The 27904-nt window shown below is 45.9% G+C and overlaps 1 protein-coding gene and 1 long non-coding RNA gene across 4 annotated transcripts in view; one reads left to right on the top strand and one right to left on the bottom strand.

Moving 5' to 3' along the window:
- Prxl2a (peroxiredoxin like 2A) overlaps positions 1–16144 on the bottom strand; it is an 18325-nt gene extending 2181 nt beyond the window's left edge. The window contains exons 1-7 of one of the 3 annotated variants that reach the window (XM_005002062.4): positions 15994–16144; positions 14227–14299; positions 7807–7906; positions 7426–7604; positions 5757–5848; positions 2509–2649; positions 1202–1366 (exon numbers count right to left, since the gene is read on the bottom strand). In XM_005002062.4, coding sequence (XP_005002119.2) covers positions 1202–1366; positions 2509–2649; positions 5757–5848; positions 7426–7603 — 576 coding nt within the window. In that variant the 5' untranslated portion in view covers position 7604; positions 7807–7906; positions 14227–14299; positions 15994–16144. Of the gene's footprint in view, positions 1–1201; positions 1367–2508; positions 2650–5756; positions 5849–7425; positions 7605–7806; positions 7907–14226; positions 14312–15993 lie in introns of all 3 variants that reach the window. The other 2 variants (XM_003466089.5, XM_063233695.1) reach the window with 2 other exon arrangements.
- Positions 16143–27904, top strand: LOC106026828 (uncharacterized). Its single transcript, XR_001200398.3, has 3 exons — positions 16143–17236; positions 19256–19410; positions 25088–27904. It is a non-coding gene; the product is annotated as an uncharacterized LOC106026828 (long non-coding RNA).

Here is a 27904-nt window from a genome sequence, read left to right as displayed (position 1 = left end):
AGGGAAGGGGCAGTGAAATTTGCATTTCACTTCAAGTTTCATTTCCATCATACTCCTCCTTGCTGTGTCTGTATGACTGGTTTCCTATCTCTAGGCTCACTGCCTTCTAGGTAGATGGGGACAAGAGTTCTTGACATCCCAGACTGGCCGCGGAGGACCCAACTTCCTGTGTGGGCTCCTGGGCAGACAGGCAGTCATGCTCCCACAGTCACTACCACTGATATTTTTATCTGTTTACCATCAAATGAGCAAACAGGTTTCATTAAATTACACACTGTTCAACTGCAAATTCTAACAGAAGCAAATACAGTTATCAAAGCAAAATAGAAAAGAAAGAGATCAGAAATAAGCTTATCCAATGGCTTCTATTCTCAGTTTCAGATCTTTTAAATTGGGAAAAGAGCAATTATCAACATTGGTGGTGAGATCCAATGCTGCAGATCATTTTGTCCTGCCACATAGAGAAAAACTTTCTTTTCTTTCTGAGCTGTGTCACAAGCAAGGTTGACAGACTGGCCTGAAGTTAGGCCGCCAGTCGCAGGCTGTCCCCCTGCCCTACCTGCCCTCGCTCTGCCCTGCCCCTGCTGTTCATCTTCATGCATGGATGGCACTGCCCCACACCATCTACAGGGGACACACGCCCCTGCTCAGGGGCCCACCATGACCTCAATGTTCTCCTCCATCTCTTCCTCCCATGTCCCCAGGTTGACTCTGGGTCTTTAGGACCCAGCCTCACCATGGTCTCTCTGCACCTCTCCAGGCTCCACCCCAGCACCAAGCCCCTCACAGGGGAAAGTGTGTATCCCCCTTGCTACTTGCCCCATCAGGCCTGTTTTTTTCCTTCTTTCCTCTTGGCTTTCTCCATCATGGCTTGGAAAAGCACTAAAAGAATAACTCATAAAGAGAGTACAAATGACGCTTTGGTTCACGCCCAGAAGACAGAACCTAAAGTCAGAAGGCCTAGGTCCAAGCCTTAAGTGCCACCGTGGAGCTGTGCTCCTCAGTGCTGTCACTCAGCTCTCCAGGTCCCAAGACCTGTATTTGCAATGTGGTCACGCTGCTTCTGACTATAGTATGACATCTGCCTTCCCTTCCCCTCTTCATGCTTCCTGGTCCTAAAAGGAAGGCCAGGAGGCCCTGAGCAGGGAAAGTCAGCCCTCGACACCCCCACTGACCCACAAGAAGAACACTGAGAATTTACCTGTTTTCCTGATCCCACCACAAAAACTCCCCCAAGGATGACCCCTTCGCCCTTCAGATTTCCAGAGAAGCCTCCATTCCAGGCCCGGAAGAAGTTGCACCACACGCCCAGACGCATGAATCCCATGAACAGCAGCTTCCGTCTCTGTGGACCGTAGAACTTTTTCTGAAAAGCAAGAAAGAAGCCCCATGGGCAGCCTGTATGCTTCCTTGCCCAGAGGGCCAGGTTCCAGGCAGGACATCTGAGAGCAGGCAAAGCCCCCATCCTGCTGGGTCAAGTCGTTTGCTCACCCTGCCAGGACCACTCTCAATTGCCTGCAGACAGAAACTCCTGCCAGATGCAGCTTCTTCTTCAGAAACTGTGCATATGTGTGTGCATGTGCATGCGCTTGCCTCACATATGCCAGGCAAGTGCTCCACCACTGAGCTACATCCCCAGCCATGAGTTCCACTTCTGACCTGAGGCAGGCCTGACTGAGGGAAGCAACTCTGTCTTCTCACTGTTTTGTGTTCTGTGGTTCTTGATGGCACCCAGGGAGCACTGATACACGTTCAGATCCCTTTTTATTTTTTGAGATAAGGTCTCATTATCTTGCCGAGGCTGGTCTTGAACCTATGATCTCATCTCAGTCTCCTAAGCAGCTGGGATTGTAAGTGTTTATAACCATGCCTGTGGGATTACTGGCATTACTGTTATGATTATTGTGCAGCACTTCAGAGCATCATACACACTAGGCAAGCACCCTCACACTGAGCTACAGTTCCTGCCTCTTATTTCTTACTGATAGGTGTTTAGTCACATTAATTTGCCCCTCACCGTGGTGGAGGTCCAACGTGGCCACAAGACCATAAAATGACATTTTATCAATCTTCTTCCTACAGTGCTCCAGACCCCAAACAGACTCCCTGCCTTTCCTTCCCACTCTCGACAAAGGCATTCCAATTCCTAGATAAAAACATCACTCCTGTTCCACTGTCACCAGCCAGTTTTGCACCACCCATTGAGAGTTAATATAAGCGGGCCCCAGCCCTTTGTCTGGGGAGAGAGCTTCTGCATTCCTCCAGTCTCTTCCAAGGATTCCCACCTGCATGTTGGGCACCTGACAGAGTTTTATCTACTTCCCACCCTCCTGGGGCATGCTGCAGGGAGAGAATTCAGAGATAATTAAGAGGACAGCCTGTGTTGATGGTTGGGAAGCCCCTGCAAGGCAGCAACGGGACGACCAGCACACATCTCCAGCAAGACATGACCTGAGCCCCCCAACTCTCCACAGCTGAGACAGCCCTCACCAATCACAGCATATGCACCTGAGCATCCAGGAAGATTTCTCCCTTGAAATAAGGCTGGAAGTCCTCCACTTCAGTTCCGACCTGCTCCTTCACCACGGCATAGAGGGGGACACCCAATGCATCCAGCTGGGGTTTCAGGGAGGACAGGTCTGCAGCCTCCTGCAGGACAAGAGGGGTTCAAGTTCAGGGCCATGAAGTCCCGGGGCTCTGGGGTCAACAATGTATTCTCACCCTGATTGGCCAGAGGATGGCTGGTGCTGTGGGGAGAGGAACAGCAGCAACAAAAGGCTAGATGGTTCAGACCGCGGAGCCAAGGCTGCACCTGTCCCAGCGGGCTCCAGCTGCCAGTCTGTGTCAGGCACCCTCCTCCGTGCAGGTTTCCTGTCTTTCCTGGGGTGGAAAGTAGAGCTGGCTCCTGTTCTGAGTCCCAACAACAGCCTGGGAGCAGCTGCGACTGGGAGGCTGCATCCCAACAGGTCCTTCGCCCCCAGCACTGTGCTAGGCTGAACTGGCAATGGACCCACAGACAGATACCACACAGACCACATGACCAAACCCCACACTGCTGTACTGGGGCCCCTCACATCTGCTGCAATCCTCCATCTCTTTCCAGCTCAAACCTGACTCTCGGGGAGGCCTCTCTGGTCTAGAAAGATGTTTGTACAGGGAAGCTCTGTCTGTGTGTCTATCTTCCCTGCTTGGTGGTTTTTTGCTAGGTCCAGATGTCACTGTTAAGCTGAATGTTGTTGCTGAATCCCTAATGTGCCCCCACAGTCAGAAACTAAGTGTTCCATTTCTTAGAGCTTCGGTGCCTGGCACAAGGCTGGATACAGAGAGGGTACAGATATCAGGCAGAATGATCTGAAGCTGAACAATGCATACAGTGCAGTTGAGCAGTATGGTATGGACGTCCCTGGGAACTGTGTGCGGATGAATAACAATCACAGGAGTGACAGAGAGGCTTCAGCCTAACAAATTTCTTTTTCACATTAGGTGTCAGAATTAAAAGAATCAGCAGGAAATCCTTTAAAAAGGAGCCTGCTCATCTCCAACAACAAACATGCTGCTCTATACTGGCAACTAGAATTAAGTTTTCATTACTTTCTAAAATAGGGAAGATAGGATAACAGGCACAGGAGAATTAATTATAATGCATTTATCAAGAGTTTTAGGGCCTGGCAGTTTTTCCCTAGAGCAGTGACAGCAGTGTTTGATATGGTCAAAGACCATCTGTGGAAGATTAAGTTTCCCTTGCTTTTTCTGTGCTCTTCATCCTGGGTATTTCCCTGTGAAAAGCCATGAAGTGGAAATTGAGTCATGCACCTTCTCCTTGGGCTTCTCCCAGGAACTCAGACTACCACCTTGCCACCCAGCCACCATCCTGAAAACTGTTTTTATACAATGATGTACCACAGCAAGGACCAGCACAGAGGAAAACAGGATGCAATTAGCAGTAAGTGTTGTTTTTGGAACCCCCTGAGTTTCACTGTCTCAAGAGATCAAGTCAAACAGGTTTCCATATTGGTGTCTCCAGGCACTACAGACCTGCAATGAAAAGCCCCAAGTTTAAACTCTGCTGTAGTGGTGGGCAGAGTAGTGAGCCTCCAAACATACCTACAGCCTAATTCCCTGGAAGCATGAACATATTCTGTGGCATAACAAGGGGGAATGAAGCCTGAGATGAAATTTAGGCTGCTGATTAGTAAAAAGATTGTCCTGTGGGTCGGGGCATTGGTTTAGGAGTACAGAGTGCTTAACAGACCCAATACCTTGAGTTCAAATCCAGCACTTGTATGCGCAGACACACACACAGCCAACCAGCCAGCCAGCCAGCCAGACACACAGATTCTCCTGGTTATCTTGCCAGGCCCAATGTAATCACCAGGACTCTTAAAATGTGAAGGAGGGAGGCGGACAAGTTAGTATCATAGGATTATAACATGGGGATGACTTGACCAACCATCACTGAGTTAGAAAACAGAGCAACAGGCCATAAGCTAAGGAATTCTGGCAGCCTGCAGAGACTGGAGAAGGCAACGCAATGCATCCTCCACCACAGCCTCCAGGAGGAATGTAATTGCATGCTACCCAGGGTTGGACAATAACTGTGTTGTTTAAGGGCCCTGCGCTAGTGGCCACTCTGATGTGGCTACAGCAGCAACAGGAAGCTGATACACCTCTTTGGCAGTGCAGCTGTCTTCCAACCTCCACACCACTGCTGCCTCTGTGAAAAGGGAAATGTAATGAGAAGTCAAATTTCCGGGAGATATGGTGAGGGACAACCAAGGAAACAGGTGTAGATGTGCTATGTGAGTAGGCGGATTTCTCACACATGAACAGGAGAGACAGCCAGGCTACAGAGGGGACCCTTTGGAGTGGGAGATGACCTGTGGAATCTGGATAGGAACCTGGGCGAGGCTGAAGCTAGGGTCTGGGAAGCTAGGCTGCTGCCGGGACAGGAGCTCTGCCTTTCTCAGCTTTCTTCCACACGAGGCAGCCATCTGAGAACTTGACACTTCAGCTCCTGAGTGGGCAGTCTACCAAACCACAATGGCCCTCAGCTTGCTTATCACAAAGTGACAAGTCCCCTCTGACACAAGGTGCCTTCTTTTCATAGGTTTCCTCACTTCCTGCACAGGTAGCGATGGGCCAACCAGGAGACTCCTTAGTGAGCAACAATGCTCTCCTGGCTCTCCTGCCAGTGCACCATGCCATCAGCATGATGGGCACCCCAACCCTGTGAGAGGGGCAGTGAGTCAGAAGGGCAGTCACGATGGAGTGTGGAGTACTCAGATACCCAGGTGGGACTTGGTGGCTTCCCAGGCCACGGACAGGCAGATCTGTTCTAAAGTGTGGCCTTAAACAGCATCTGCTCATGCTGCAGCCCCATTACAATTGGGGGTTACCCACACCCTATCAGTAGCAGCCCAGTCCCCATTTCATAGGTGAGTTTCATGCTGATGCCAGGACCATGGCATTGGACCTCACTGATACCCTGGGGCAGGTGGAAGTAGTCTGGGACAGACACTGAAACAACACAAGGTGAAAGGCTTGGAAGCACCAGGGAACTCAGATGTGTTGCCAGCCCCAGTCAGAGGTGGCAAGGGTTACAGAACAGGAACAGAGCCTATGCTAAGAAATAACTGGTGCAAATAAAAGAGAACAGCCTGTAGCTGAATGAAGGGCAAGGAGGGCCTGCAGCATGGAAACTGAAAGCCCCATCTGTTGGAATCCTCTGCTCTGAACAGATTCTCAAAAGCACTTACCTCACGGCAGAGGAAACAGCCTGGCCTCCGCACAGCCATAATCACAGCTCCATTCTTCTCCCATAGCTCCTTTGCTTTGAAAGTTCTTGGTTCTAAGGGAGAAGAAATGGAAAACAACATCCTCTCCTCCCAGCCCTGCCTCAAATCCTGAGCAAGGTCAGAAATGAGGCCTGGCAGAGGACTAAACTGTGCATCTTCCCAAGGAGCGGGATAAGGCTTAAGGAGTGGACTGCATGCTCAAAAGGTCCCTCCCCCCAAATCTACTTTCAAACTTCAGTCCTCCAAACTGCAGTATTTCCAGCTCAGTCATAAATCCTTTTATGCTGGCATCATGGGATACTGTAACAACCCTATGCAACACAAACACGGCTTGGACTCAAAGCTCTGTACTCTGAACTTACTCCGTTCCTAAGAATGTATTCAAGGGACAAAAAGGTAATGTAACTTAAGCATGCTAATTACACTATTACTAATAAAGCCAGCCAGATGATGTACAGTGAGGAAATATTGCAGCCCAAGTCTGCTTCAGAGGTTGCTAGGAGCCTGACTCTAGCTGGGTCCTGGGAAAAGGAAGCCACTCTTTTCCTCTTAGGTCCATTTGTAAAAAGCAGGTATGGGGTAATCCCACTCTGAGTTGCAGGGAGCATCAAAGGATGAATATAAACACACTCATCAGAGTCTGGTCGAACAGTTTGTGAGGGCTTAATAAATATGAACCCTAATTTCTATCTCTGATGCATCCATGTCCTATAGGATGTTATGTGAACAAGAAAGGAAGGAGGGAGAGAGAGAAACTGTAACTGAAGGGAGACTGAAAAGCCTGGGCTGAACAAAGCTCAACAGGCTTCTTTGCACCTTACTAGCCTTCCATACAATCATGCCTTTGCCCTTGTTAGCTAAGTGCCCTCAGGGAGCAGCACAGTGGCTTCCTCCTGGGTGCTAACCTGGATACCCTCAGCCTGCGAGCCCCAGTGTATACCTGGATATGACCAAGCCCACTGAGTTATAGCCTGCATACTTCAGATGGCCAGTGAGGATGCAGGGCGACCATGAGTGTGTGTGTGGCTTTACACCCTCTGGGGAATTCTGGGTGGATCTCCAGGGGAGGCAGATAGGCCTGAACTACAGTGCCAGACTGGAGAGGGGGCTGACTGCACCCCATCAGTAGCAACCAGATCCACTGGGTGCCAGACCTCACACTGAACATCAGGAACATGAAAATGAACAAGTGTGTGTCTCAGACTTCTTGAACTCAGGGGCTCCTTTTTTTAGGAAGATACCACAAGCCTGGATTTCATTGGAACACTCTGGGGAAGGCCTACCTTATTAAGTGACGTTACAACATCATCTAGTATTACTAAGTTATTTACAATTACTGTTAGAGAGACAATAGAGTGAAAAATGATGTTGAAAAGAAAAAGATAAGACAGCAATTTATACCAAGATCACAACCATATAATAATATGTATACACGGAAAAGAATAGGCCAAAATAAAAACAATGATTATGTTATAGTAATGGAGCAATGTAATTTACAAAGTGTTATTATAATTTCCTTAATACTGTTATGTTGCCTTTTCAAAAAATAAAGAGCTAGTTTAAAAAGAGTAAGTAACCCAGTACCCTGGAGCAGTGGAAAAGTACTGAGAACAGCGGGGTCACTACTTACCCTTCTCTAGTGTTTTCAGGTCCACGTCCTCCAGATATTCCAGAGTGGCTTCTTGGGATTTGGACAGAAACACGTCTGTGTTGGCCAAGAGCAGCGCCAGGGCAGCAGCCCCCAGGGCTCCGGCACCAATGGACCACACCCCCATAGCAAAAAAGCTTGGGTCCTGGAGGAAAGACATTCTGGAGATGGAGAGGAAGGAGGATGTTACTGTTCCCACAGGGCGGCTCAGATCTGCCAGGCAAGGCTGAGGCAGTGGGGAAGGTGGCCCAGAGGCTAGGGGAGGAGGGGCTACAGTGGGGGAGACCAGGTTGGACAGGACTGCAGGACACTTGCCACACCCAGGGCTCCCTACTACACCAGCAGTTCACCCAAGGGGCTCACCGGGAGTTAGGCACCAGTCCAGGGATGCAACAGCCTTCTCAGGGCTCCTCTTGTGCTCCTTCCCAGCCCTAGGCGGTGGCAGCCAGCCTGCAGTGACCTCCTGGTGGCAGAATAATTGCTCATTCTTTTCTTTCCTGATGCCTGTCTTTCACTACCCAAGTGGCTTAGCTTAGAGCTGACCTCCCTGGCTAGGTGCAGCTTTCTCAGAGGAAACTAGTTTTGCTGCTCTGTTTTTCTTCTTTCCTTTGAAAATCTCTGAGAAACAAGGACTGCATCCTATTCACCAAGGCCCCAGCTAGTGTCCAGCTAGGCTTCGCTCCTCTTTACACAGGCAATCTCTGTATACTTCTCCCAACTGGGAGGAGCTTTATTTTTAACTCATTATAGAAACAGGTCACAAAAAAATAACTAAACCAGAGGTATTACATAAAATTGAGAAAACAAATTTCTGAAGTGAAAATGGCCACTGCACAATGCCAGTGTGCAAACAGAATTGCAGCAGTGTCTGTCAAGGGGGACCCGGTGGGTGTCTGCTTCAGAGGATGCTGCGGAAAGGTGTGCACAAAGGGCAAGGGACTCTACCGGGCAACGGAATTTCAGGAAGGCCCACTGGAATCCACTCTTGTTTTTAGCCTAGCCTGGGTGCTTTGCTAGGAAGACTCATCCCCTGTGCGGGAACCCTGGAAACATCCCACCTATGTAACAACAGCAGGGGTCTATTCAGCTTCTCCAGATAACTGCTTCCAACACCTGGCTCTCCTCCCTCCCAGTGCTAGCTTGATTCTGTGCTCCAGACATTGCGGACCATTAATGGGTGTAAGGGTGGGTTGCCAACCTCAGACTCAACTGGGTAGGAGAATCCTCAGGAGCTCCAGAATTTGGCTAGGATTCTCCAAAGATCAAGCAAAGGTCTGTGTACAAATCCATGTCACTGTGAGGGAAGCAGCTGAGGGGTGCACTGCAGTGAGGTGGGAGGAAATGACTGGGTGGGATAACTTTGGGGAGAAGAGTAGGCCAGGCTGGCACTGAGGGCAGCCTGGGAAGCTCAGGTATGAGTTAAAAAATAAGAAAGAACTTCCAGATATGGGGTCGTCAAGAAAATACTTGAAAAGGAACCTGGAGCCTGCGTATTAGGGTACAGTAAAGAGGAGGAGCTCCAGCCATGCATTTCAGGAATGGAGGAACTGCTCTGCCATCTTCGAGTTGGGATGGAAGAGGTCTTATAATCATACTACTCAAACACTACTCGGTCTCATAGGACTGAACAACGAAACTGATGCCTTAGAGTCCCAAGCCCAGGGGGAAAACCTCACAGTCCCATGTCCAAGTTTTTAAGGTAACAAAATTACACATTTCTGGATTACAGTTCACAGAACACTTAGGAGGTAAGCCACAGCTCTCTCCGACCTATGGTAAACAGGAGATTCTAGAGCCTAGAACAAGGGCTGTGCCTTTACACTCCTCGAAAACATCCTGGATTTCTGACAGGTGTGTGATTCAAATGCACGTGAGTGATAAACATTTCTGCTTCAGTATGCAAAAGCCAGCTTACTCTGCTCTACTAGGGATTTGCTCTGACTTCTGGGCTCTCTCAGTGCATTTGGGAAGCCTGGAGACCCTGACAGACAGCTCTGCATCCTTTCAACACAGCTCTGCCACACTTAGGAGCAACAGGCTGCATCTCCCCACCCGCCACCACAGGTATTTAGCTTGCTTGCTGATAAGTCCAAGGGAATGCAAGTCCACTAGACTTGGTGGTTATTTTCAAACATTTATTCAGCACTGGCCTATCCAATAAATGGGTTTCGGTGATGCATGAAATGAAATTTGACACACAGTCCTGAAGGAGATATAGGCACACAAGGACTGAAAGCTGAAAGAGTTGTTGGCCCAGATGGAACACTAATCAGAAAAGGCTGCAGCTAAACTCCTCCCCTCCTGCCCCCTATGGACTTGATTGTAACCCTATATCCCCATCCTTAAGAATCTGTGCGCCAATGAGATACCTGTGCATCTCTAATGGCCTTAGGGTGCTGCCCTAAGCTTAGGCTATTTAGATTCCCCCACGCCTCGTGTCCGAGAGAGTTCGCCAGAGAGAGAGTTCGCCCGAGAGAGACCGCCAGATTCCAGCGGCCAGCACCGGCCAGCGCGCCAGTCTCCACTCCCCGTGTTCCCGGAGACACCACCGGCCCCGGGTGCAGAGATGCTGCGCCCCGGGGCCGGCGGCGGGGGGCCCCCTCCCCGCATTCCCGGAATAAAGTCACCGCTGCCCACTACTTTCACAGCCGTCCACTCCGCTCCATTCCTCCCACGGACTTCCTCCTCTCCCTTCTCTCAGACCTAACAAAGCAAGCGGGAAGGTGAGGTAGTTAGGCTCAGGTATGAATGAGGCCACGGCAGTGCAAGGAAGTCACAGGAACACAGGGAAGAAGCGGCTTTGGAGCAGGTACAGAAAGGAACCCTGAGAGCCCGCATTTCCGAACTGCAAAGGCTCCGTCTCTCTACCTCAAGTTCAAGACTGGAGTACTAGAACCGGGCTTCAACCCCCACAGAGTGCTGTTTTCCCTCTCTCAACCCCAGCTGTGATTCAGAAAGTGTAAACAGGGTCATCCCTCCAAGGAGATGGCACCTACTCGCAAGCCCTGCAGCACAGGCTAGGAGAGCACTGCCAGCACTGCTGCTGAAGGGCAGGCCTCTCTGCAGACATATGGTTCCCAGTAGGCCCCCTAGCACACAGCTCCCCTGCCAGGGACAAGCAGCAGAAGCCAAACGCACCCACAGGTTCAGCTTCTCAGCCAGATCCCACAGTGATATGGTGCCCCCAACCCAGCCAGCTTCGGAGCACCCAACCCTGCGTCTTGCTACATACCTGAGCACACTATTTTTGTTCACTAAAAGGGTGGCAGAAAGAGCTCTATTGAAGAAACAGAGCCATGTGACTCCCCCTGGGGTTTGGCTGACAGAGGCAAGGAGACTATTAGTGCTGAATTTCCTTAGTGTCAGCCTAAGCTCATTCACTGAACAGGCCTGTAGTACAGAGACTGGCTTGTCTGCAGCTGCTAAGGCTGAGGTTTAGAGAAGTCCACTCAGTACCTTCCTCTCCTGGTACAGCCACCAGGACCTGCCCCCATGCCATGGTCAGCAGGAACTGGCCTTGCAGCCTTCCTGGTGTCATTACCTGCCTCACTGTTGGTTCACAAGTGTGTCTGTAGAGCTCAGGGATACAGGCCGCAAGGCCTCAAACGACATTTAAACCACCAACTTGTGAAGTCATGGACCAAACACAGTAAAAGTGTGTCTGCCCTAGGAAATTTACCATACTCCAGATGTCCCTTTTCTTTCTCCTCTTCTGCCCCTCTTCCATTAAGGAAAGGACCAGTCTCTCTGAGAGACCAGAGGGGGGCTGTTTACAGAGGAGTGAACCCCACAGCAGAACTCAGTTCCCATCAGGGACTGGCTGATCTTCCTTCTCCTGCAGAAGGTGAAGCAGGGAGACAAATACCAGCTGTGAAGGATCATGAACTTTCCCGGGGTGGAAACCACCAGCTTGGCCTGGGAAGCCCAGCTTGCCTCCCTCACCAAGCCTCACTTTCCTCATCTCTAAAATGGCGTGGGGGTGCTCTTGGTGGTGTCCAGAGGTTCTAACACAAACAGCTGACTTCTGAGTGAGAACATTTTTGATTGTTCACCAAGCCGTCCCCTCCACAACCACCCATCTCACCCATTCTGTTGCCCACCTGGACTGTCTCCTCCTTACACAGGGCCCTCCTCAACCCCCATGGACTCTGTCCCAATGCTGGACCAGTCAGACCTGGGAACAGGCACTCACCGTTGCAGTGTCCACACCCCAGCCTCTGCCAGCAATGAGGCTGGCTCGGGTATGCAGGCAGGATGGGTGCAGGAAGCAGGGAAGCTGGGGGCGGGGCTCTGGGGCCTTGCCTAGGCCTCTAAACTCCATCAATCCATAGGCAGGACCAGGCCACACGCAAACCCTGGGGCCCTTTCAGCTTTCAACAGTTAATCTCCAGAAAACATCAAAATGGAGAGACGCCAAGGCCCCTAGCCTTCAAACAATTGAGCAAGGCTTTGAGTCATCTGCAGTCATGCAGATTATAACATTTCCCGAGCGCCAACAGACCCACCCTGCCACTGGGTACAGACCAACGGAGCGACGTGCTCCCGCTCTGAATCACAGGACAGCATCGAAGGGCCTGGCCCACCTCCATGCACCTCCTGCCACCTGCTCCCTCACCCACCCTCCTCCTTAACGCTCCAGTTCCAGTCTTTTTCTTCTCACCACTTAAGTGTTCTCTCTCTGCTCCTCTCCACTCCTTCCTGGCTGGAAGTAGCTGCTCCCAGCACATCACCACCATCTCTGTATTGACCTGAGGTCCCCATTCCTATTTCTGGCTTAGTTTCCTTTTGGGGTTTTGTGTGTCTCTGTTGTACCAAGTCCAAAACTGGTGGCCATACCATTCAATTTTTTTTTTTTTTTAGGTTCCCTATCTCAGAAAATAGCACAAGCACCCAGCCAACTGTTCAAGTCAGAAATCCTTCCTTTGCCCTCTCTACCTACATTGTCCATTTTTAAAATGTGCGACCCAACCTCCTCTGCCTCTCTGTGACTCTCCAAGCCCTGGCCAGTTACTATATTTTATAGCCCACTTCAATAACCACAGGATGGGTTTGGTCGTCCACAGTTCATGCCTCATGTGGTAGCTAGAGCGACCTGATTACACCCTTCCCTTGGTTTTCGGCTCCTACTTGCACTGAACTCAGCTTAACTTTAGCAGACCACCTAGTCTTAGCTCCCACCACCACAGCACCCTACAGCCCTCAGCCTCGAGGCTGCCTACTCCTCGGGTAAACCCAGCACAAACACACCCTGTTCTCTAAACCCCTTCCTGAGAGTGTTGCCAAGTGCCTGCTCCCTTGCCTCTGACTGTAGTGCACACACACACACCGCTACACTCTGCACAAATGGACTTCATGTACTTGTGTTTTAGTTACACATCTGTCTTTACAATTCCAGCAGCATGATCTGAGGACATGGGTTGTCTTAGCTCATCCTGCATCTCCAAGACTTAACACCAATCCTGGTAATTACAAACGTAAGTGTCTAATAACAAGGATACCTGAATTTTACTCATTAAACTCCACAAGGCAGTTGTGATTAACTTATAACCAGTGCATTGCAGCTCAGTGTGGAAGGTAGTTGTGGACAAAGCTGGCGTGACATTAAAGAAAACCTTGAGATTTAAACCTAGTCCTGGCTGTTAGAAAGGTCTGCCTGGCATGAGCTATGAAGACATTGTGGGTTGGGGTCTATCTGTAAAGACACAAGGAGCAACTAGAAATTGAGGATGTCCCAACAAGTCTGATATCTAGACTCCATCCCATGACCCCAGGTACAGAGACTGGAAGCACCCCCAAACACCATAGGGTACTGGCCAACATTACTCTCTTGGTGGCTGTGCACACTCATCTCCTTTCCCTGACCTAAATCCTGTCTGCTCAAGAAGTTGCCTCTGGATAGGAACTGCTGAAGTCTTACTAAAATAAAGCATCAGCACTAACTGGGTTAATTCATGTTCAAAACAAGTACAGGCAGTACTGCACTCTAACAGGGATACACCTGCCCAGCCCAGCCCAGCCCCACCCAGGGAATCCTTCCACCTCAAATGAGTTGGAAGACACAGACATAAAGAGTGTGTGTACCTGGGGTTCCCTGCCTCAGGCCCTCAGTGAGGGAGGCTGGAAGGCTGCTTCATTCTCTTTTTCTTGGCTCCCCTTTTCTTCCCTGGAAGTTCTAATCTGGCTCTTCTTTTACTGTGTGTATGAGATAACTAAGGCCCAGAGAGGGGGCAGGCTAACACAGTCACAGAAGTGGGACAGGGTGTCTGTTGGCAGTTGTGCTGGGATTCGAGCCCCCTAGCTTTCAGCCCACGCCTTTTTTTATCTTGACCTCAACACTCCAGGTCCCAAGCAGCCAGCTATGACCATGGCCTCTGCAGCTAGAAGTGTGGAGTTTGGACTCAAGACAAGGGTCTCTGAAACCTGAATCCCGAAACCTGATCATCAGCATCAACCATGCTAACAGCTGACACAGGCCTCAAAAGGGGTCTGGGAAATCTGGTTGAGATATCACCAATCTATCCCGGACCTAACACTTGACAAGGTGCTTACAAACAAATGCCAAATACTTTGTTAAGGGTCACACTGCCATTCTCAGGTGAGAGGCTGATCTGCACTTCTGCTTACCCAGGGTAACAGGGCCCTGTCAATTCTAGATACTGAAGAGAAAGCCTGAAAATACCAGTGCAGAGTGAGATGATACTGGGCAACAGCAGATGTCCTCTCCCACCTACCTGTGCCCTCAAGGACCACATCGCCAGTCACTCGGTGCAAGGTCTCACCTACCTGCTGCACTCGCCAACTCTCAGCTCTGCCTGGTTCCACTTACGCCTCTGCTCAGATGCCAGATTCAGAAAGTCTGAAACAGATGCTCAAAGCAAAAGATGATACAATCAGCTACTGGGGAAACTGAGCCATGGGGTGGGGGCTGAGGCTGGGAGAGGTCCTTTCTTCTGAGAAGTGACTCTGAGGCTGCACAGTCCCCCAGGGATCCAGCCATTCTGTCCTCATGTGCAAGTCTGGGCTGGACACCTATCAAGTCATATAGGGGTGGACAGGAAGACAAAGCTGATATTAGGAAAGCCTGGATTCCAGAACCTGAATCCTCAGCTCACACTGTGACTCTACGCAGTCATCCCACCCTGTCCATCTCAGCATCTTTTAAAAAACAAGGCCTTCGAAAACGTGGTCATTTAAGCAAAACAATGTGAAATGCAGCAAGCACTAGCACTTTCCTCTTATTAGCAGTGCTCACTTTCTCTCCTGAGGGCAGGGCATCTGCAGCAGGTCCAACACTTGACCCACTGTTCTCACAGTGTCACTGCAGGTTGCCTCTAGGGGGACCCCTGGCTCATCTCTGCCCTGCTGTTTGTCAACCCATAACCTAGGACCTGTGCTCCTCCTGTGGCCGCCCAAACTGCCCTTTGCACTAGTGGCACCTGAGAAACAAAGGGCCCTGCTCAACTGAAACCTCCCTGCACCAGGGACCCAGGCTCTACGGTGATGCTGGGTCCCTCCCCAGCTGGGCTTGCAGTTCTTGACACAGGAACCTCGGCCAGGAAGCTGGAAGCCCCATGCTCCACTCCACTGCTGCAACAACACAACTGGCAGGACAGTGACCAAGCCTGTGGCTCGGGCCGCAGAGTCCAGTCTTAAATCTTCCCGGTAATACCCGAGCTGCGCACATCAGAAATGTTCTCTGCACCACGTTCAACAGCAATACACGATCTCAACTAAAGGATGTGTCCTCATAAACGAGGACAGAAAGGCCTGACCAAGAACAACATCTAATTCCTATAAGCTGTATGAACTTGGCCACTGTTGCTTCTGTAAAATGGGAATCATTTAAGAGACGAAAGAAGCGGCATAAATGTACAGGAGACGCTCTGTAACCTGCCTTACAAAACACACCAACAGATATGTCGGGTAATGCTTATTTCTCAGTTAATTAGTCCCAATTGTTCTTTACACTCAGGATGGAGGGTTTTCTGACGAAGGTGCACCATCCGCAGTCAGGGTTTGTGGTCTGAATCCCCGTTCTACCTCCAGGGCTCCTCCACCATTTAGGAGTATCTAAGTCTACACCAGCGGCTCCCACACGTTATTTCCAAAAAATCCTAATTGCTTTCATTAAGAAAATATAAATCACGCAGTGGGCTTGAAGTATGTAACTACGGAAAAATAAAGCTGAATGCGGTTGTGTGGCGAGCCGCGTGGGCAGGCCAGCCCCCAGGCCTTTCTATGCACTGCGCGGGGGCGCACGGCCCCCGGCTCCTCCCAAGTACCGGCAGCGATGGAGCAGGTGCCTCTGCAGCCGAGAGACCCCGTGCCCAGGCTGGGCCGACCACCCAACACGGCGCTGCCGCGCGCTGCCTCAGAGCCTGCGGGCGGGGACGACAGGTCCGGGAACCTGAGCCCCGCGCGGGATGTGCCACGGATCGCGGCGCGTGGGGCCGGCTGGGAGGGGCGCGCGGGCGGGGGTCCAAGAGACTTTTGAAGGCTGGGGTCGCACCAGGCCCTGCGTTCGACCCCCCGGCCCCACCAGGTCCTCACCTGCGCGCTGCAGTCCCGCTCGCACGCTTCCCCGCGTGGGCGGCCAGAGTCGAAGAGAAAAATCCCTGCCGCGGTCAGGGCCGCCGGCGCATGCGCAGCACCGCCGCACGCGCAGCACCGCCGCACGTGACCACCCCATCCCACGTGACTGCCCCGCCTCCGGCGGTCCCCGCAGAGTGGTTCCCACGGCGTTGCAGAGTTCTCTGAGCGCCTTCCCGAGGCGGATAGGCGGTTTCGGTGCTACCGGTGGCGCGGCGGGAGAGTGTGCGGGACTGGCGCGTCCCCGGAGCGCTCCTTCTAGCCTCGAGAGCAGGTGCAGGGGTGCCGTCGGGCAGAGCAGGAGTGTCCGCGTGCTGGGCTCCCGGCCGCCCGCACGCACCCCACCCGCCCCTCTGCGCCGCGGCCGCCCACACCGCGCCACCCCCTGTGCGCCCTGGCGCGCGTTGTCTTTTTCGCCCCTGTGCGTCCTGCCTGCCCCTGTGCACCCGGCTCCCGGAGCACAGCCTCGGGCAGTGTTGTCTAGCTCACTGACAGAGGGTTCAAGGGCCCCTGGGAATCATGGCGCTGGGCAGCAGGCCGGGAAGCAGTGCAGCAGCTCTGGCCTGGCAGAGTCCAAAGGCTTTGCGCTCCGCTCGCACCGCGTCTTCCCTGTAGCGCTCTCGAGGCGGTGGATCCGGTGCAAGTTAATCAGATCTTCAATCCCTTTGCTCCACGTCTAGTTCTCAAGAGGGTCGTTTGCCGTCATCCTTAACTAGTACTTGGGAAGTGCTGTGTGAAACAGGGCCTGGGGTAAATTCAGCCGGAGTGCTAAAGCAGTTTTCTTTCAAGAGCAGGGATTTGATTTGAAGGTCGAAAAGAATATAATTTGTGCATTGTGGCTGTAATCATGAAAAGACAATTTACCTATTCCTAGGGGACCTTCCTTATTCCTGCTTTATCTCTCCCTACTTGCGAAGAGGAGCTAGAGAAGGCTTTCTCCCTTCATCCTAAAACAGAAAGTTTGGTTAAAGAGAAAGGTTTGCTGGGAGGAAAACAAGAAGCTATCTTCTTGGGACATACTTACCCAGAAACTGTTAGTGGCAGTGCTATTCTGGGTTTGGGACTGGCAGAATCATGGATGGGAGATGCCCAGAGAATTCAGCTGAGCTATATATTCTTCCTAACCAAATGCACAACGCTGTGATACAAGTTACACTTCTGGGACTTCCCAAAGCTGCAGAGTTTAGAAATCAAGCTGGATCTGGTAGGTAATACGCTTCTCATACTCTTGCTTTGTTTTTGTACAGGAAGGCATGAGCCAAATTTTTTCAAGTGCTACCAGCCCAGAAGAATAAGTTATAATCAAGCAGGCATAGAGAAACTACATTACTAAGCTCAAAGATGAATTGAACAAAACATGCAAAACGCAAAAGGATGACAAAAAATCCCAAAACATCCCTACAATCTACCAACATTTAAAGAAAAAAATCTAGTGTTGTGCAGCTCATAGAATATCTTTAGATTTTGAATTCAAGTGGTTGACAAGAAGTTTTGTGACAATTTAAACGGATGTATTACCATCTTGACGGGCTGGAACATTTTTTAGTCGCTCACAAATTCCAAAGAACAGATAGAAAACACTATTAGCAAAAATTAGACCCAGGTAAAGACTTGTGATTTGTTTTTATTTTTTATTTATTTATTTTTAAAATTAAGACTTGTGATTCTTTCAGCATCCAGCACCTTTTGATTCAACTGGCTTCATATATTTACTCAGCAGTGACTCAGGCCAGCAGCATGACACCGAGTTTAAACTGATGGCCCTGTAAAGTCTGCACTAACCTAAATCAGGAACAGTTTAGGAAGCAGCTAGCATTGAGATGAAAATAAACCAAGAATTGGTGCTTGACTCTATTGTCTTGAGCCCTGATTCCCAATTCTGTGGATGCATAAAAGTCTAGTCATGGTCAAGAAATGTTTATGACTCTAAATAAATGTGCCCAGATCGGTTCCAAATGCCTTTCCTACTTTCCAATTTCTCTTAAATCTTGAAGCCTCTGTAGTGTGCCTCATAGCATTGCCTGTAGGACTCCCCAGAGCTGACCATGGTGGGTACTAGTGGCTTAGCAAGTGAGCAGATGGCCAGGGGCTCCACAAGGGGTTCACTCTGTTCCCAGCTAGGAAAGTGGTGCTGCTTAAGTGTCCTCATACACTACCATTTGCACTGTCAGCTAACCTGCACTAAGACTTCATTACATTAAGAAGGATTGGTTGACAAGGAAGAAAAATAATTGCTTTGAAGTGATTCTGTAGTCACCAACTGTCCAGCTTCTTTCACTTCTCTGCTCTGTGATCCATGTGTTGGCTTCATGCTAAGGCTGGTTCACCTGTGGTCATAGGATGGCTCCCAGGATCTAGCATGGGAAAGTAAAGAGTTAGACTAAGGAGTGAACAAAGCCCAGGGTTTCACTCTTACTGGCCAAGCACTGGGGTTCAAGTATTGCTGCACTCTGATGGTCTAAGTCTGGATTAGTTCACATCTTGTATATTGCTATGCATACATTTAAAAAGAAAAATGGGGCTGGGTATAGTAATGCAGGCATCTTATCCTAGCATTCTGGGTGAGATCATGAAATTCGAGACTAGCCTGGGCAATTTAGTGACTTAGGAAGAAACTCTGACTCAAAATAAAAATTAATACTTTCAGGTAGTGGAAAAAATATAGACGTATATACCTTCATCACTCTGTTCTGATCAGATGCTATTTTGTTTTGTATGAATTCATTGTGTGTGAAGATATGGACAACTATTTAGAAGAAAATAAGAGACATTATAATAGTGATCTCCTGTTGTCTTGCTTAGAAATCTGTGCCATTTACATTGTTTTTTTCTGATCTGCTTTGTTCTGTTTTGTTATGTTTAGTTTTATCCTCTTTAAAATAAAATTTAAAAATGTAGACATGAAACAAAGATGTTAAGATAACTTAGATAACATCACGTTCAAAGCCCGCCACTTCTGTGGTAGTGGTGATGTGTCACATTACTTAACAGCCAAACCACCTAGCAGATTAATAGAGCTCTGGGTGTGTGTGTGGCCGATGGGCTTGTGAGCTCCAGGCAGAGGAAGGAAGATCACACTGGATGTGGGTGGCACCAGCCAGTATTAGTGTAGCCAGAATGAAAAGGGAAAGAAGAGGGAAATCTGCATTTTGCTTCTTCAGAGGAGTTCCAAGTTTTCCTCATTGCATTTAGACCTTTGTCTCTAGTTCTTTCTGTCTTTCAGTGTGACTCTTCAGCCTTGGAACACAGAACTGTCACCTTTCCAGCATGGTCTTACAGCAGAATCTTCACTGAGTGCCAGGCTTTTGACTTCAACTGGATCGTCTGATCTCCAGCACACAGGATACTGTTGTGTGTTCTTGCAGCACTGTTCTCCAGGTGACTATTGTAAGCCTATCTTGTACTTCACGTAGTTATAAGAACCCTAAGTGGTACAACTTCTTTATCTTTTTGGTCTCCGAGTCAGCAGTTTTTGGATTTTCACATGGTATTGTCATTTGGCCTTTAATTTATTGGTGATGTAGCATTGCTTAAATGGTGCTCTATCTATGTAGTTTTCTGTTCAAAGTTAGCAGGAAGTTTTTGGTAATTTCTCTATCTCAATGCTAGTCCTTCACACCACGTGAATTACTTTGAAACTGCTTTTATCCATTTTAAGAGATTTAGCAATGATTTTCCAGTGTACCACAATTCACAATTCACAATATACACAATTTGTGTATATTGTAATAGCAAAACATAATAGACTTCATGTGTGTGTAACTTGCTTCTTTCTGTGTCTCAGTTGTTGCTTTGGATGAAAGTAAGAAAGCAAAGTCATTTCTGATGACAAAGTTTGCTTTATTATCAAATTCTTGTTCTGTTGCTCCAATTCCACGAATCTATGCGTGTGTAATCTTTTTCATTTCAGTGCCAAATCAGAGTGTAACTTTTTACTTTTATATAGCAATTAAACTTAATGCATGCAGTGCAAACAATAAACCTTACTCAAAGAGTCAATAATTTGAGAAGCTGTGGTGTGACCTGAGTCATTGCTTTGACTGAGGTCATTCTGTCTAGGACAAAAAGACTGGGACAAGGTGTAGAAGAAAAGGCAGCACCTACTGAGGTGTTCAATGAAGGGAGGCATTGAATTTGCTTCTTCACAGCCCATGTGGATGACAAAGGAGGCCATATACTGCTTCTTTTTTTTTTAAACTACCAACTATTTTTATATACATACACATATGCATGCTTTTTCTTTCAGCTTGTCACACTAATGAAACAATATGATGTTTACACATTGTCTTATTTCAATAATAAGTATGTTCTCAAGGCGCAGCCATTTGCCTGTAAAAGTGTTCAGTTTATCATTCTTTATGGCCAAGTAGTATTCCACTGTATAGAAATAATGCATCTTTTTTATCCATTCTTCAGCCGATGGGCATTTAGGTTGTTTCCAAGATTTGGATATTATAAACTGTGCAGCTATAAACATGGGTGCACATATATCACTGTGATATGATGTTTTTAATGATGATACTCTAGAAAGGGACTGGCTAGGTCAAATGGGACTTCTAATCCTAGATTTTTGAGGAATCTCTACAGTGATTTCCACAGTGGTCGCACCCGTCTGCACTCCCACAATCAGTGGAGAAGTACTCTGTTTTTCCCACAGTACCTCCAGCATTTGTTATTGGTTGATTTCTTTATAATAGCCATTCTTTCTGGGGTGAGATGGAATCTCAGTGTTGTTTTAATTTGCATCTCTTGAATGACCAGTACTATTGAACTTTTTTTTTGGTCTTTTTTTTTGTTTTTGTCGGTACCAGGGATCGAACTCACGACTGCCTGCTTGCAAGGCAGGTGCTTATGCCGCTGAGCTAAATCCCCAGCCCCTTGTTGAACATTTTTTCACATACATATTTGTTGTTTTTACTTCTTCATCTGAGAAGTATGTGTTCATCTCAGATGCCCATTTTTGGACTAGGTCTTTAAATCTGGGAGGGCTGATGTTTTTGAGTTCTTTATATGTTTTCGATAGTAATCCTTTATCCGAGGGACAGCTGGAAAACATTTTCTCTCACATTGTGAGTTGTCTCTTTAGTCTTTTGGTGGTTTCTCTTGCTGTGCAAAAGCTTCTTAGTAGAATGAGTTCCTATTTGTTGATTCTTTGTGATAAGTCCTGTGCAATCTGTTTTTTTTTCATAAAGTCTTTGTCTACACCAATGTTTTTAGGAGTTTTACCTACTCTGTCTTCCAGCAGATTCAATGTTTTTGTTCTAATATTAAGATATTTAATCCACTCTGATTTTAACTTAATATACGGTAAGAGATATAGGCCCAGTTTTAATCTTCAGCATGTGGAAAGCCAGTTTTTCCAGTACCAGTTGTTAAAGAGGGTGTCTTTTTTCCAGTGAATGTGTTTGGCACCTTTGTCAAAGATGAGGTGGCTTAGTGTGTCTATAGTTGTTTCTGCATCTTCTAATCTATTCCATTATCTTCAGGTGGTTTTTTTTTTTTTTTTGCCAGTACCACACTGTTTTTATCACAGTAGCTTTAGAGTATAATTTCAAGTCAGAGATGTGAGGCTCCCTGTCTTGTGTTTGTTGCCCAGGATCATCTTTGCTATTCTAGGTCTCTTCTGATTCCAGGTGAATCAGAAGATCAGTTGTTTTCTCTAATACTGTAAGACATGCTGTTGAATTTTGATTGGGATTGCATTGAATTTGTGTAACAGTTTTGGAAGTATGGCCATTTTCACTATATTGGTTCTTCCTTCCCAAGAGCATGGATATCTCTCCATTTTCATTATCCTCTTCAGTCTCCTTTTTTAGAGTCTAGCTTTCAATGTAGAGGTCTTTTATATCTTTGGTTAGATTAATTCCTAGGTACTTCATTTTCTTGGATGCTACTGTAAAAGGTATTATTTCCTTGATTTCTCTCTCAATGAGTTTATTATTTGTGTATAAGAACGTTACTGATTTTTGAGTGTTGACTTTGTAACCAGCTACATTTCTGAATTTGCTTATTAAATCTAGAAGTCTTTTGGTGGAATTTTTGGGGTCTTCTATATTGAGTATCATGTCATCTGCCAATGATGATAGTTTAACTTATTTTCCTTTCTTTATTCTTTTTCTTTCTTTCTCTTGTTTAATTGCTTTGGCTAAAGTTTCCAGGATTATGTTGAATAAAAGTGGAAACATTGGACATCTTTGTCTTCTTCCTGATTTTAGCGTAAAAACTTTCAGTTTTTGTCCATTTAGTATGATGTTGGTTATTGGTTAATCATATGGTTAATCACGGCTTTTATCAGATTGAGATGAGACCATCTATTCAAATTTTCTATAGGGTTTTTATCATGAATGGGTGCTGGACTTTGTCAAAAGTTTTTGCTGCATCTATTGAGATAATCATATGATTTTTATCTTCAGCTTTGTTAATATAATGTTTTACATTTATGGGTTTATGTATGTTGAACCATCCCTGCATCCCTGGGATGAATCCCATTTGATGATGGTGTACAATATTTTTGACAATTTTCTGCAATCTGTTTGCCAGTATCTTACTGAGAATTTTTGCATCAATGTTCATTAGGGAGATTGGCCCATAATTCTCTTTCTTAGTTGGTTCCTTCTCTGGTTTTGGAATTAGAGTACTGCTTGATTCCAGGGATGAATTTGCAAATATTGCCTCCCTTTCAGTTTCATTAAGGAGTTTGAGAAGTAGTGGTATTGGGTCTTTACTAAATTTATTGTAGAATTCAGCAGTGACTCCATCAGGCCCTGGGCTTTTCTTTGAGAGGTTTTTAATTATATCTTTAATTTCATTTATTGATATTGGGTTATTTAGCATTTTTATACCTTCTTGATTCAGTTTTGGTTTCATATATATGTAGGAATCTGTCCATTTCTTCTGTATTTTCCATCTTATTAGAATACAAGTTTTCAAAGTGGGTATAGATGATTTTCTGGATTTCTATAGGGTCTGTTGTGATTTCACTGTTTTCATTCCTAATTGCATGGATTTGAGTCTTTTCTTTTTAAAATAAGATTGGCCAAAGATTTATCAATTTTGTTTAATCTTTTAAAGAACCAACTCTTTAATTAATTGATTCTTTGTACTGTTTTTTTTTTTCAGTCTCCAGTGTGTTAATTTCTGTTGTGATCCTTATAGTTTCCACCCTTGTACAAGCTTTTGGTTTAACCTGTGCTTCTTTTTCTAGAAGTTTGGGGTTCAACATTTAGTTCTTTATATGAGATTGTTCTGTTTTCCCGATATGGGTATGTACTGATGTAAATTTCCCTCTTAAGACTTCTTTCATTGTGTCCCACAAGTTCCAGGAAGTTGTATGGTCTTTATCATTCAACTGTAAAAACTGTCTAATTTCTTCTTTAGTTTCATCTGTGATCCATTGATTGTTTAGTAGGATGCTATTTAATTCCCATGTGTTGATGAAGTTCTTGTGGTTACCTTTGGCATAGATTTCCAATTTCATGGCACTGTTGTCTGATAGTATGCATGGGATAATTTCAATTCATTTACACTTAAGCATGTTCTGTGAGCCAGTATATGGTCTGTTTTGGAGAATGTCGCATGTGCTGCTGAGAAGAATGTGTATTCTAATGTGGGGTAGAACACTTTTTAGACATCAATCAAGTCTATTTGTTCAAAAGTTTGGTTCAGTTCTAATATTTCATGGTTGATTTTTTTGTCTAGTTTATCAGTCTTTTTGTGGCAGTGGGGTATTGAGATCTCCCAGTACAATTGTATTAGTGCTTATTTGATTTTTCATCCATTAATATTTGTTTTATATAGTTGGTTACACTGATATTTCTTGCATATATATTTATAATTGTTATCTCTTCCTCTTGTATTTTTCTATTTACAAGAATGTAGTGACCTTCTTTATCTTTCTTAATCAGTCTTGGTTTGAAATTCACTTTGTCTGCAAAAAGAATAGCTACCCTTGCTTTTTTCTGGGTTCCTGTTGCATGGAGTATTGTTTTCAATCCTTTCACTTTCAGTCTATGAATTTCTTTTTGAATTAAATGTGTTTCTTGTATGAAACATATTTTTGGATCTTGCTTCTTGATCCATTCTTCTAGTCTGTGTCTTTTGATTGGTGAATTGAGACCATTAACATTGATGGTTATAACTAATATGTATTTACTTATCCATGTCATGTTATTTTCCTGTTGTTTGACTCCCATTTTTACCCTGTCTGTCTTGTTTGTCTTGGCTGGTAGCTTTGTTCTGTTGAAGTTCATGGAGTTGTAGTCTGTGTTATCTCTTTCTAGAATGTCCTTCAGGACATTTTGGAGTGCTGGTTAGGTGGTCATAAATTTCCTCTGTTGTTCTTTGTCTTGGAAATAACTTACTTCTCCATTGATTTTGAAAGATAGGTTTTTTTTTTGTTTCTTTTTTTTTTTTTATTTTTTATCGGTACTGGGGATCAAACTCATGACCGCCTGCTTGTAAGGCAGGTGCTTATGCCGCTGAGCTAAATCCCCAGCCCTGAAAGATAGTTTTGTGGAGTGTCTGGAGTGGAGGTTGTTTTCCTTTAGAGCTTGAAATACTTCAAGCTCTGCCTGACTTGAAGGTTTGTGTTAAGAAGTCAGCTGTAAAACTTTTATAGACAAGGAGATTATACAGATACCATTGTTCATTTTCTGATAGTTGGTTCTAAATACCCTGTAATACTGTCATTCTCTTGAATGGTTTTACATTGTCTTGATATGTTTGGTGCTACAGTATACGAAGTTATACTCAAAGATTTCAAGGAAAGAGACATTATGGTAACTACTTTTATATCAGGATATCTTGTGGTGAAACACTATTTTGCTTAAATGGTTATGTTTTAACCTGTGCTGTTTTGTTGTTATGCCCTCTTTTATCTCAATCTCCTTTTTTATTTACTTTTTAATTTTTATCTTTTTAATTAAGGGAAAAATAAAAAATAGCAGGATATATTATAGTAACCCACTTTGATTTCCTATTAACTTGATTTGAAACCCTGTATTGGCCTCACCATCTTGTTTTGACTGATTTTCCCCTATTCTGCTTTGCTTGATAGTACCAAGTTTGAAAGTGCTACAACTGTGAAGACAATAAGATTCATTATGACGCCCATTCTGGATGACTGTTATCTTTTTTTTAAAGTCCTGTAATGTCTCCAATGTTTTGGTTTTATTCTTTACTGTTTTGTTCAATTTTATTATAACTGATGATATAGGCAATTCTTTTTAAGATAACAAGAGGCAGTATTGTAACCATTGTTGATCACCTTGTATTTTGTTTTTACATTATCTATTATGTCCATCCTTTTGATTTGACTGACTTTGTTCTGTTATGTCACATTTGCTTTTACTCTCTTCAAAAAAAAGTAATAAGAACTGTGGGAGTAATAAAACCCAAAATGTGTAATTGTCATTTTACAAAAGAGAGGAAAAGAAAGTGCTCTAAAGGATATAACTGCATATATATTTAAGTGTATAAGATAGATAACCATATTACTGAGTTTTGTTGGATCATTGAACAAAACTGTTTGCAGTCTCACTGTTTGAAAGTCCACTTTCTATGCTTTAATTTTATAAGTTGAACAACTATTTCTAAGATAACAATATGTAACCTATTAACTAGTGATTTCCTACTGTTTATTTTTTCTGAAATTCTGTATAACTTGTACCCTTTTTCGTTTTTTTTTTCCTTTTTCTCCTGAAATAAAATTAAAAGAAAAAAAGAAGCCAGCTGTGATTTTGTGTTTACAGGTGATTTTTTTTTTTGCTAACAGCTTTTAAGGTTCTATTTTTGTGTTGAGTTTCTGAATCTTGACTATGATATGCCTGGCTGTAGATTTTTTTTTTTTATCATGGCTAATTGGAGTTTTATATGCCTCACTTATCTGCATGTTAGATTTTTTTCCCTCCCAGAAAAGTTTTCTGCTGTTGACTTCTGAGAACAGTTTTTTTTTTGTTTGTTTGTTTGTTTTTGTTTTTTTGTCTTTTTCATTTTTATCGGTACCGGGGATCGAACTCATGACCGCCTGCTTGCAAGGCAGGTGCTTATGCTGGGGAAATGTGAAAACAGGAAGGGAAAAGAAATGAAAGAACAGAACAGCTGCCACAAAGAGGCTAGAAACCACATTCATACTCATTAAAATAAGATCAAACAATGAAGGTGAAAAGAAACACCAGAAGTCCACTTCCAGGTTTGTCTCCGCTATCACTGGTGGACAATGTGTAGAGACAGAGTCTAGATCTGTGGATTTATGCCAGTAAGCCAGCAATAGCTTTTTGGTGAAGTACTGGATAATTGTGGGGATTATTTCCCCTGGATTTCGGCCTGTATTCTAGCCATGGAGGCCAAGACCATACTCAGCCTGCAGCTATCAGTGCCTTCTCTGCGGGCTTGAACTCTACTGGGAGCTGCCAGATGACCCCAGCAGGTGGGAGTTCTGAACTCACTGAGCTTCTTTCCAAGATGCCTCCTTGCCAATGGCTGTCTCCCACAGGCTGACAGAACCCTCAGCACAAACCCTAACTGGTGCAGTCCTCCACATCTGCCATTCCTGTCCACTGCTGCATCTCTCTCTGGAGACTTCCAGAGCCACTAGCAGTCACTGCTCCTCCCACACAGTGAGTCCCAACTCAGGGAGAAGGCTCTGCTAGCTACCTCCTCCTCCTTCATTGAAGTTTTTTCACTTTCCAGGTGGCCTTCAGTTCTCACTTCACATCCTTCCTGGGTCCAGGAGACCCACTTCCCTCCTCCTTGTCTTCCTCACACTGCGTATTCCTGTGTCTGGTTGGCAGCTCTTCTTAGCTGCTTACCATTCTGCCATCTTCCTAGAAGTCATCTCTGTTCCTCTGATGTGGGAATTCATGGCTATAAAATTCCCTCTTCGGACTACTTTCATTGTGTCTGATAGGTTCTGGTATGTTGTACTGGTTTTATTATTTGATTCTAGGTACTTTCCAATTTCTTCTTTGACTCATTGATTTTTCTGGTATGTATTATTTAATCCCCCAGTTTCTGTGTCTCTCTGTGTGCTCTAAGTAATGATTTTTTCAAAGTAAAACCCTATGCTGTTTCTGCAGCTTACAATAGCTATAGGCTTTTCTTGCAGCTAGTACTGCTGTGGCTAGTGGTCCATTTTTTCTCCTTTGGAGATTCTGGCCCTCTCTGGGCTTACCTTGTGTTAGAAAAGCTAGGTCCTCCTCCCTGGCAAAAGGGTTAGCTCTGCAGACCACTTTTATCTTTTTGTGTATATTGTCCTCTATTTCTCTAACTGCTCTGTAGTTTCTGGTTTTTCTGTCTGTTCAATCTTAATTACTTGAGATGTACTCTTTTTCCCCCACCAAGTTCTTGTTTTCATGTGTCTCGATTCAGGTCCCAAAGAGACTATATTTTGCTGTGAGTTTTATTCCACCACTATGGGGAGTAAAGGCCCAGAGGTCTGGTTGATGGCCCTGGCAGAGGAGAGGGTCTGAGAAGACTTGGACCTGAAATGTCCTTGGCAGGCTGAGTGAGTTGCCCTGCCCCGCTCCGGCCCTACCCCTAAGAACCCCTTTCATCCTTCCAGGGCCACCATCTAGGCTCTATCACCATCCAGGTCTTAGCCCAGCCTATATAAAAGGGCAAGGGACACATTAAGCCATTGGTGCCATCAGCCTGGTCTCCGGTGTGATTTATTCCCACCATGACTGTGCACCACTTCCCATGGGCCCAGGTCCATGCAGTGACACACCACTTTAATCCTACCTAGCATATGTTATCAACAAGCTGAGAATGATAAAGCAGAAGGACGTGTGAAGTTTTACTTCATGAACAATATTGTCAAAATGTTGCTCTAATTTTAGACAGTCTGCTTGTAAGCTTTTTGTTATGTGACTAG

This window comes from Cavia porcellus, unplaced genomic scaffold (assembly GCF_034190915.1).
Source record: "Cavia porcellus strain 051 isolate PalLab524CR breed Dunkin Hartley unplaced genomic scaffold, mCavPor4.1 scaffold_23, whole genome shotgun sequence".
Classification (NCBI taxonomy): Eukaryota; Metazoa; Chordata; class Mammalia; order Rodentia; family Caviidae; genus Cavia; species Cavia porcellus.
The sequence above is the reverse complement of the archived record's forward strand: the minus strand, read 5'-3'. Positions and strand labels throughout refer to the sequence as shown.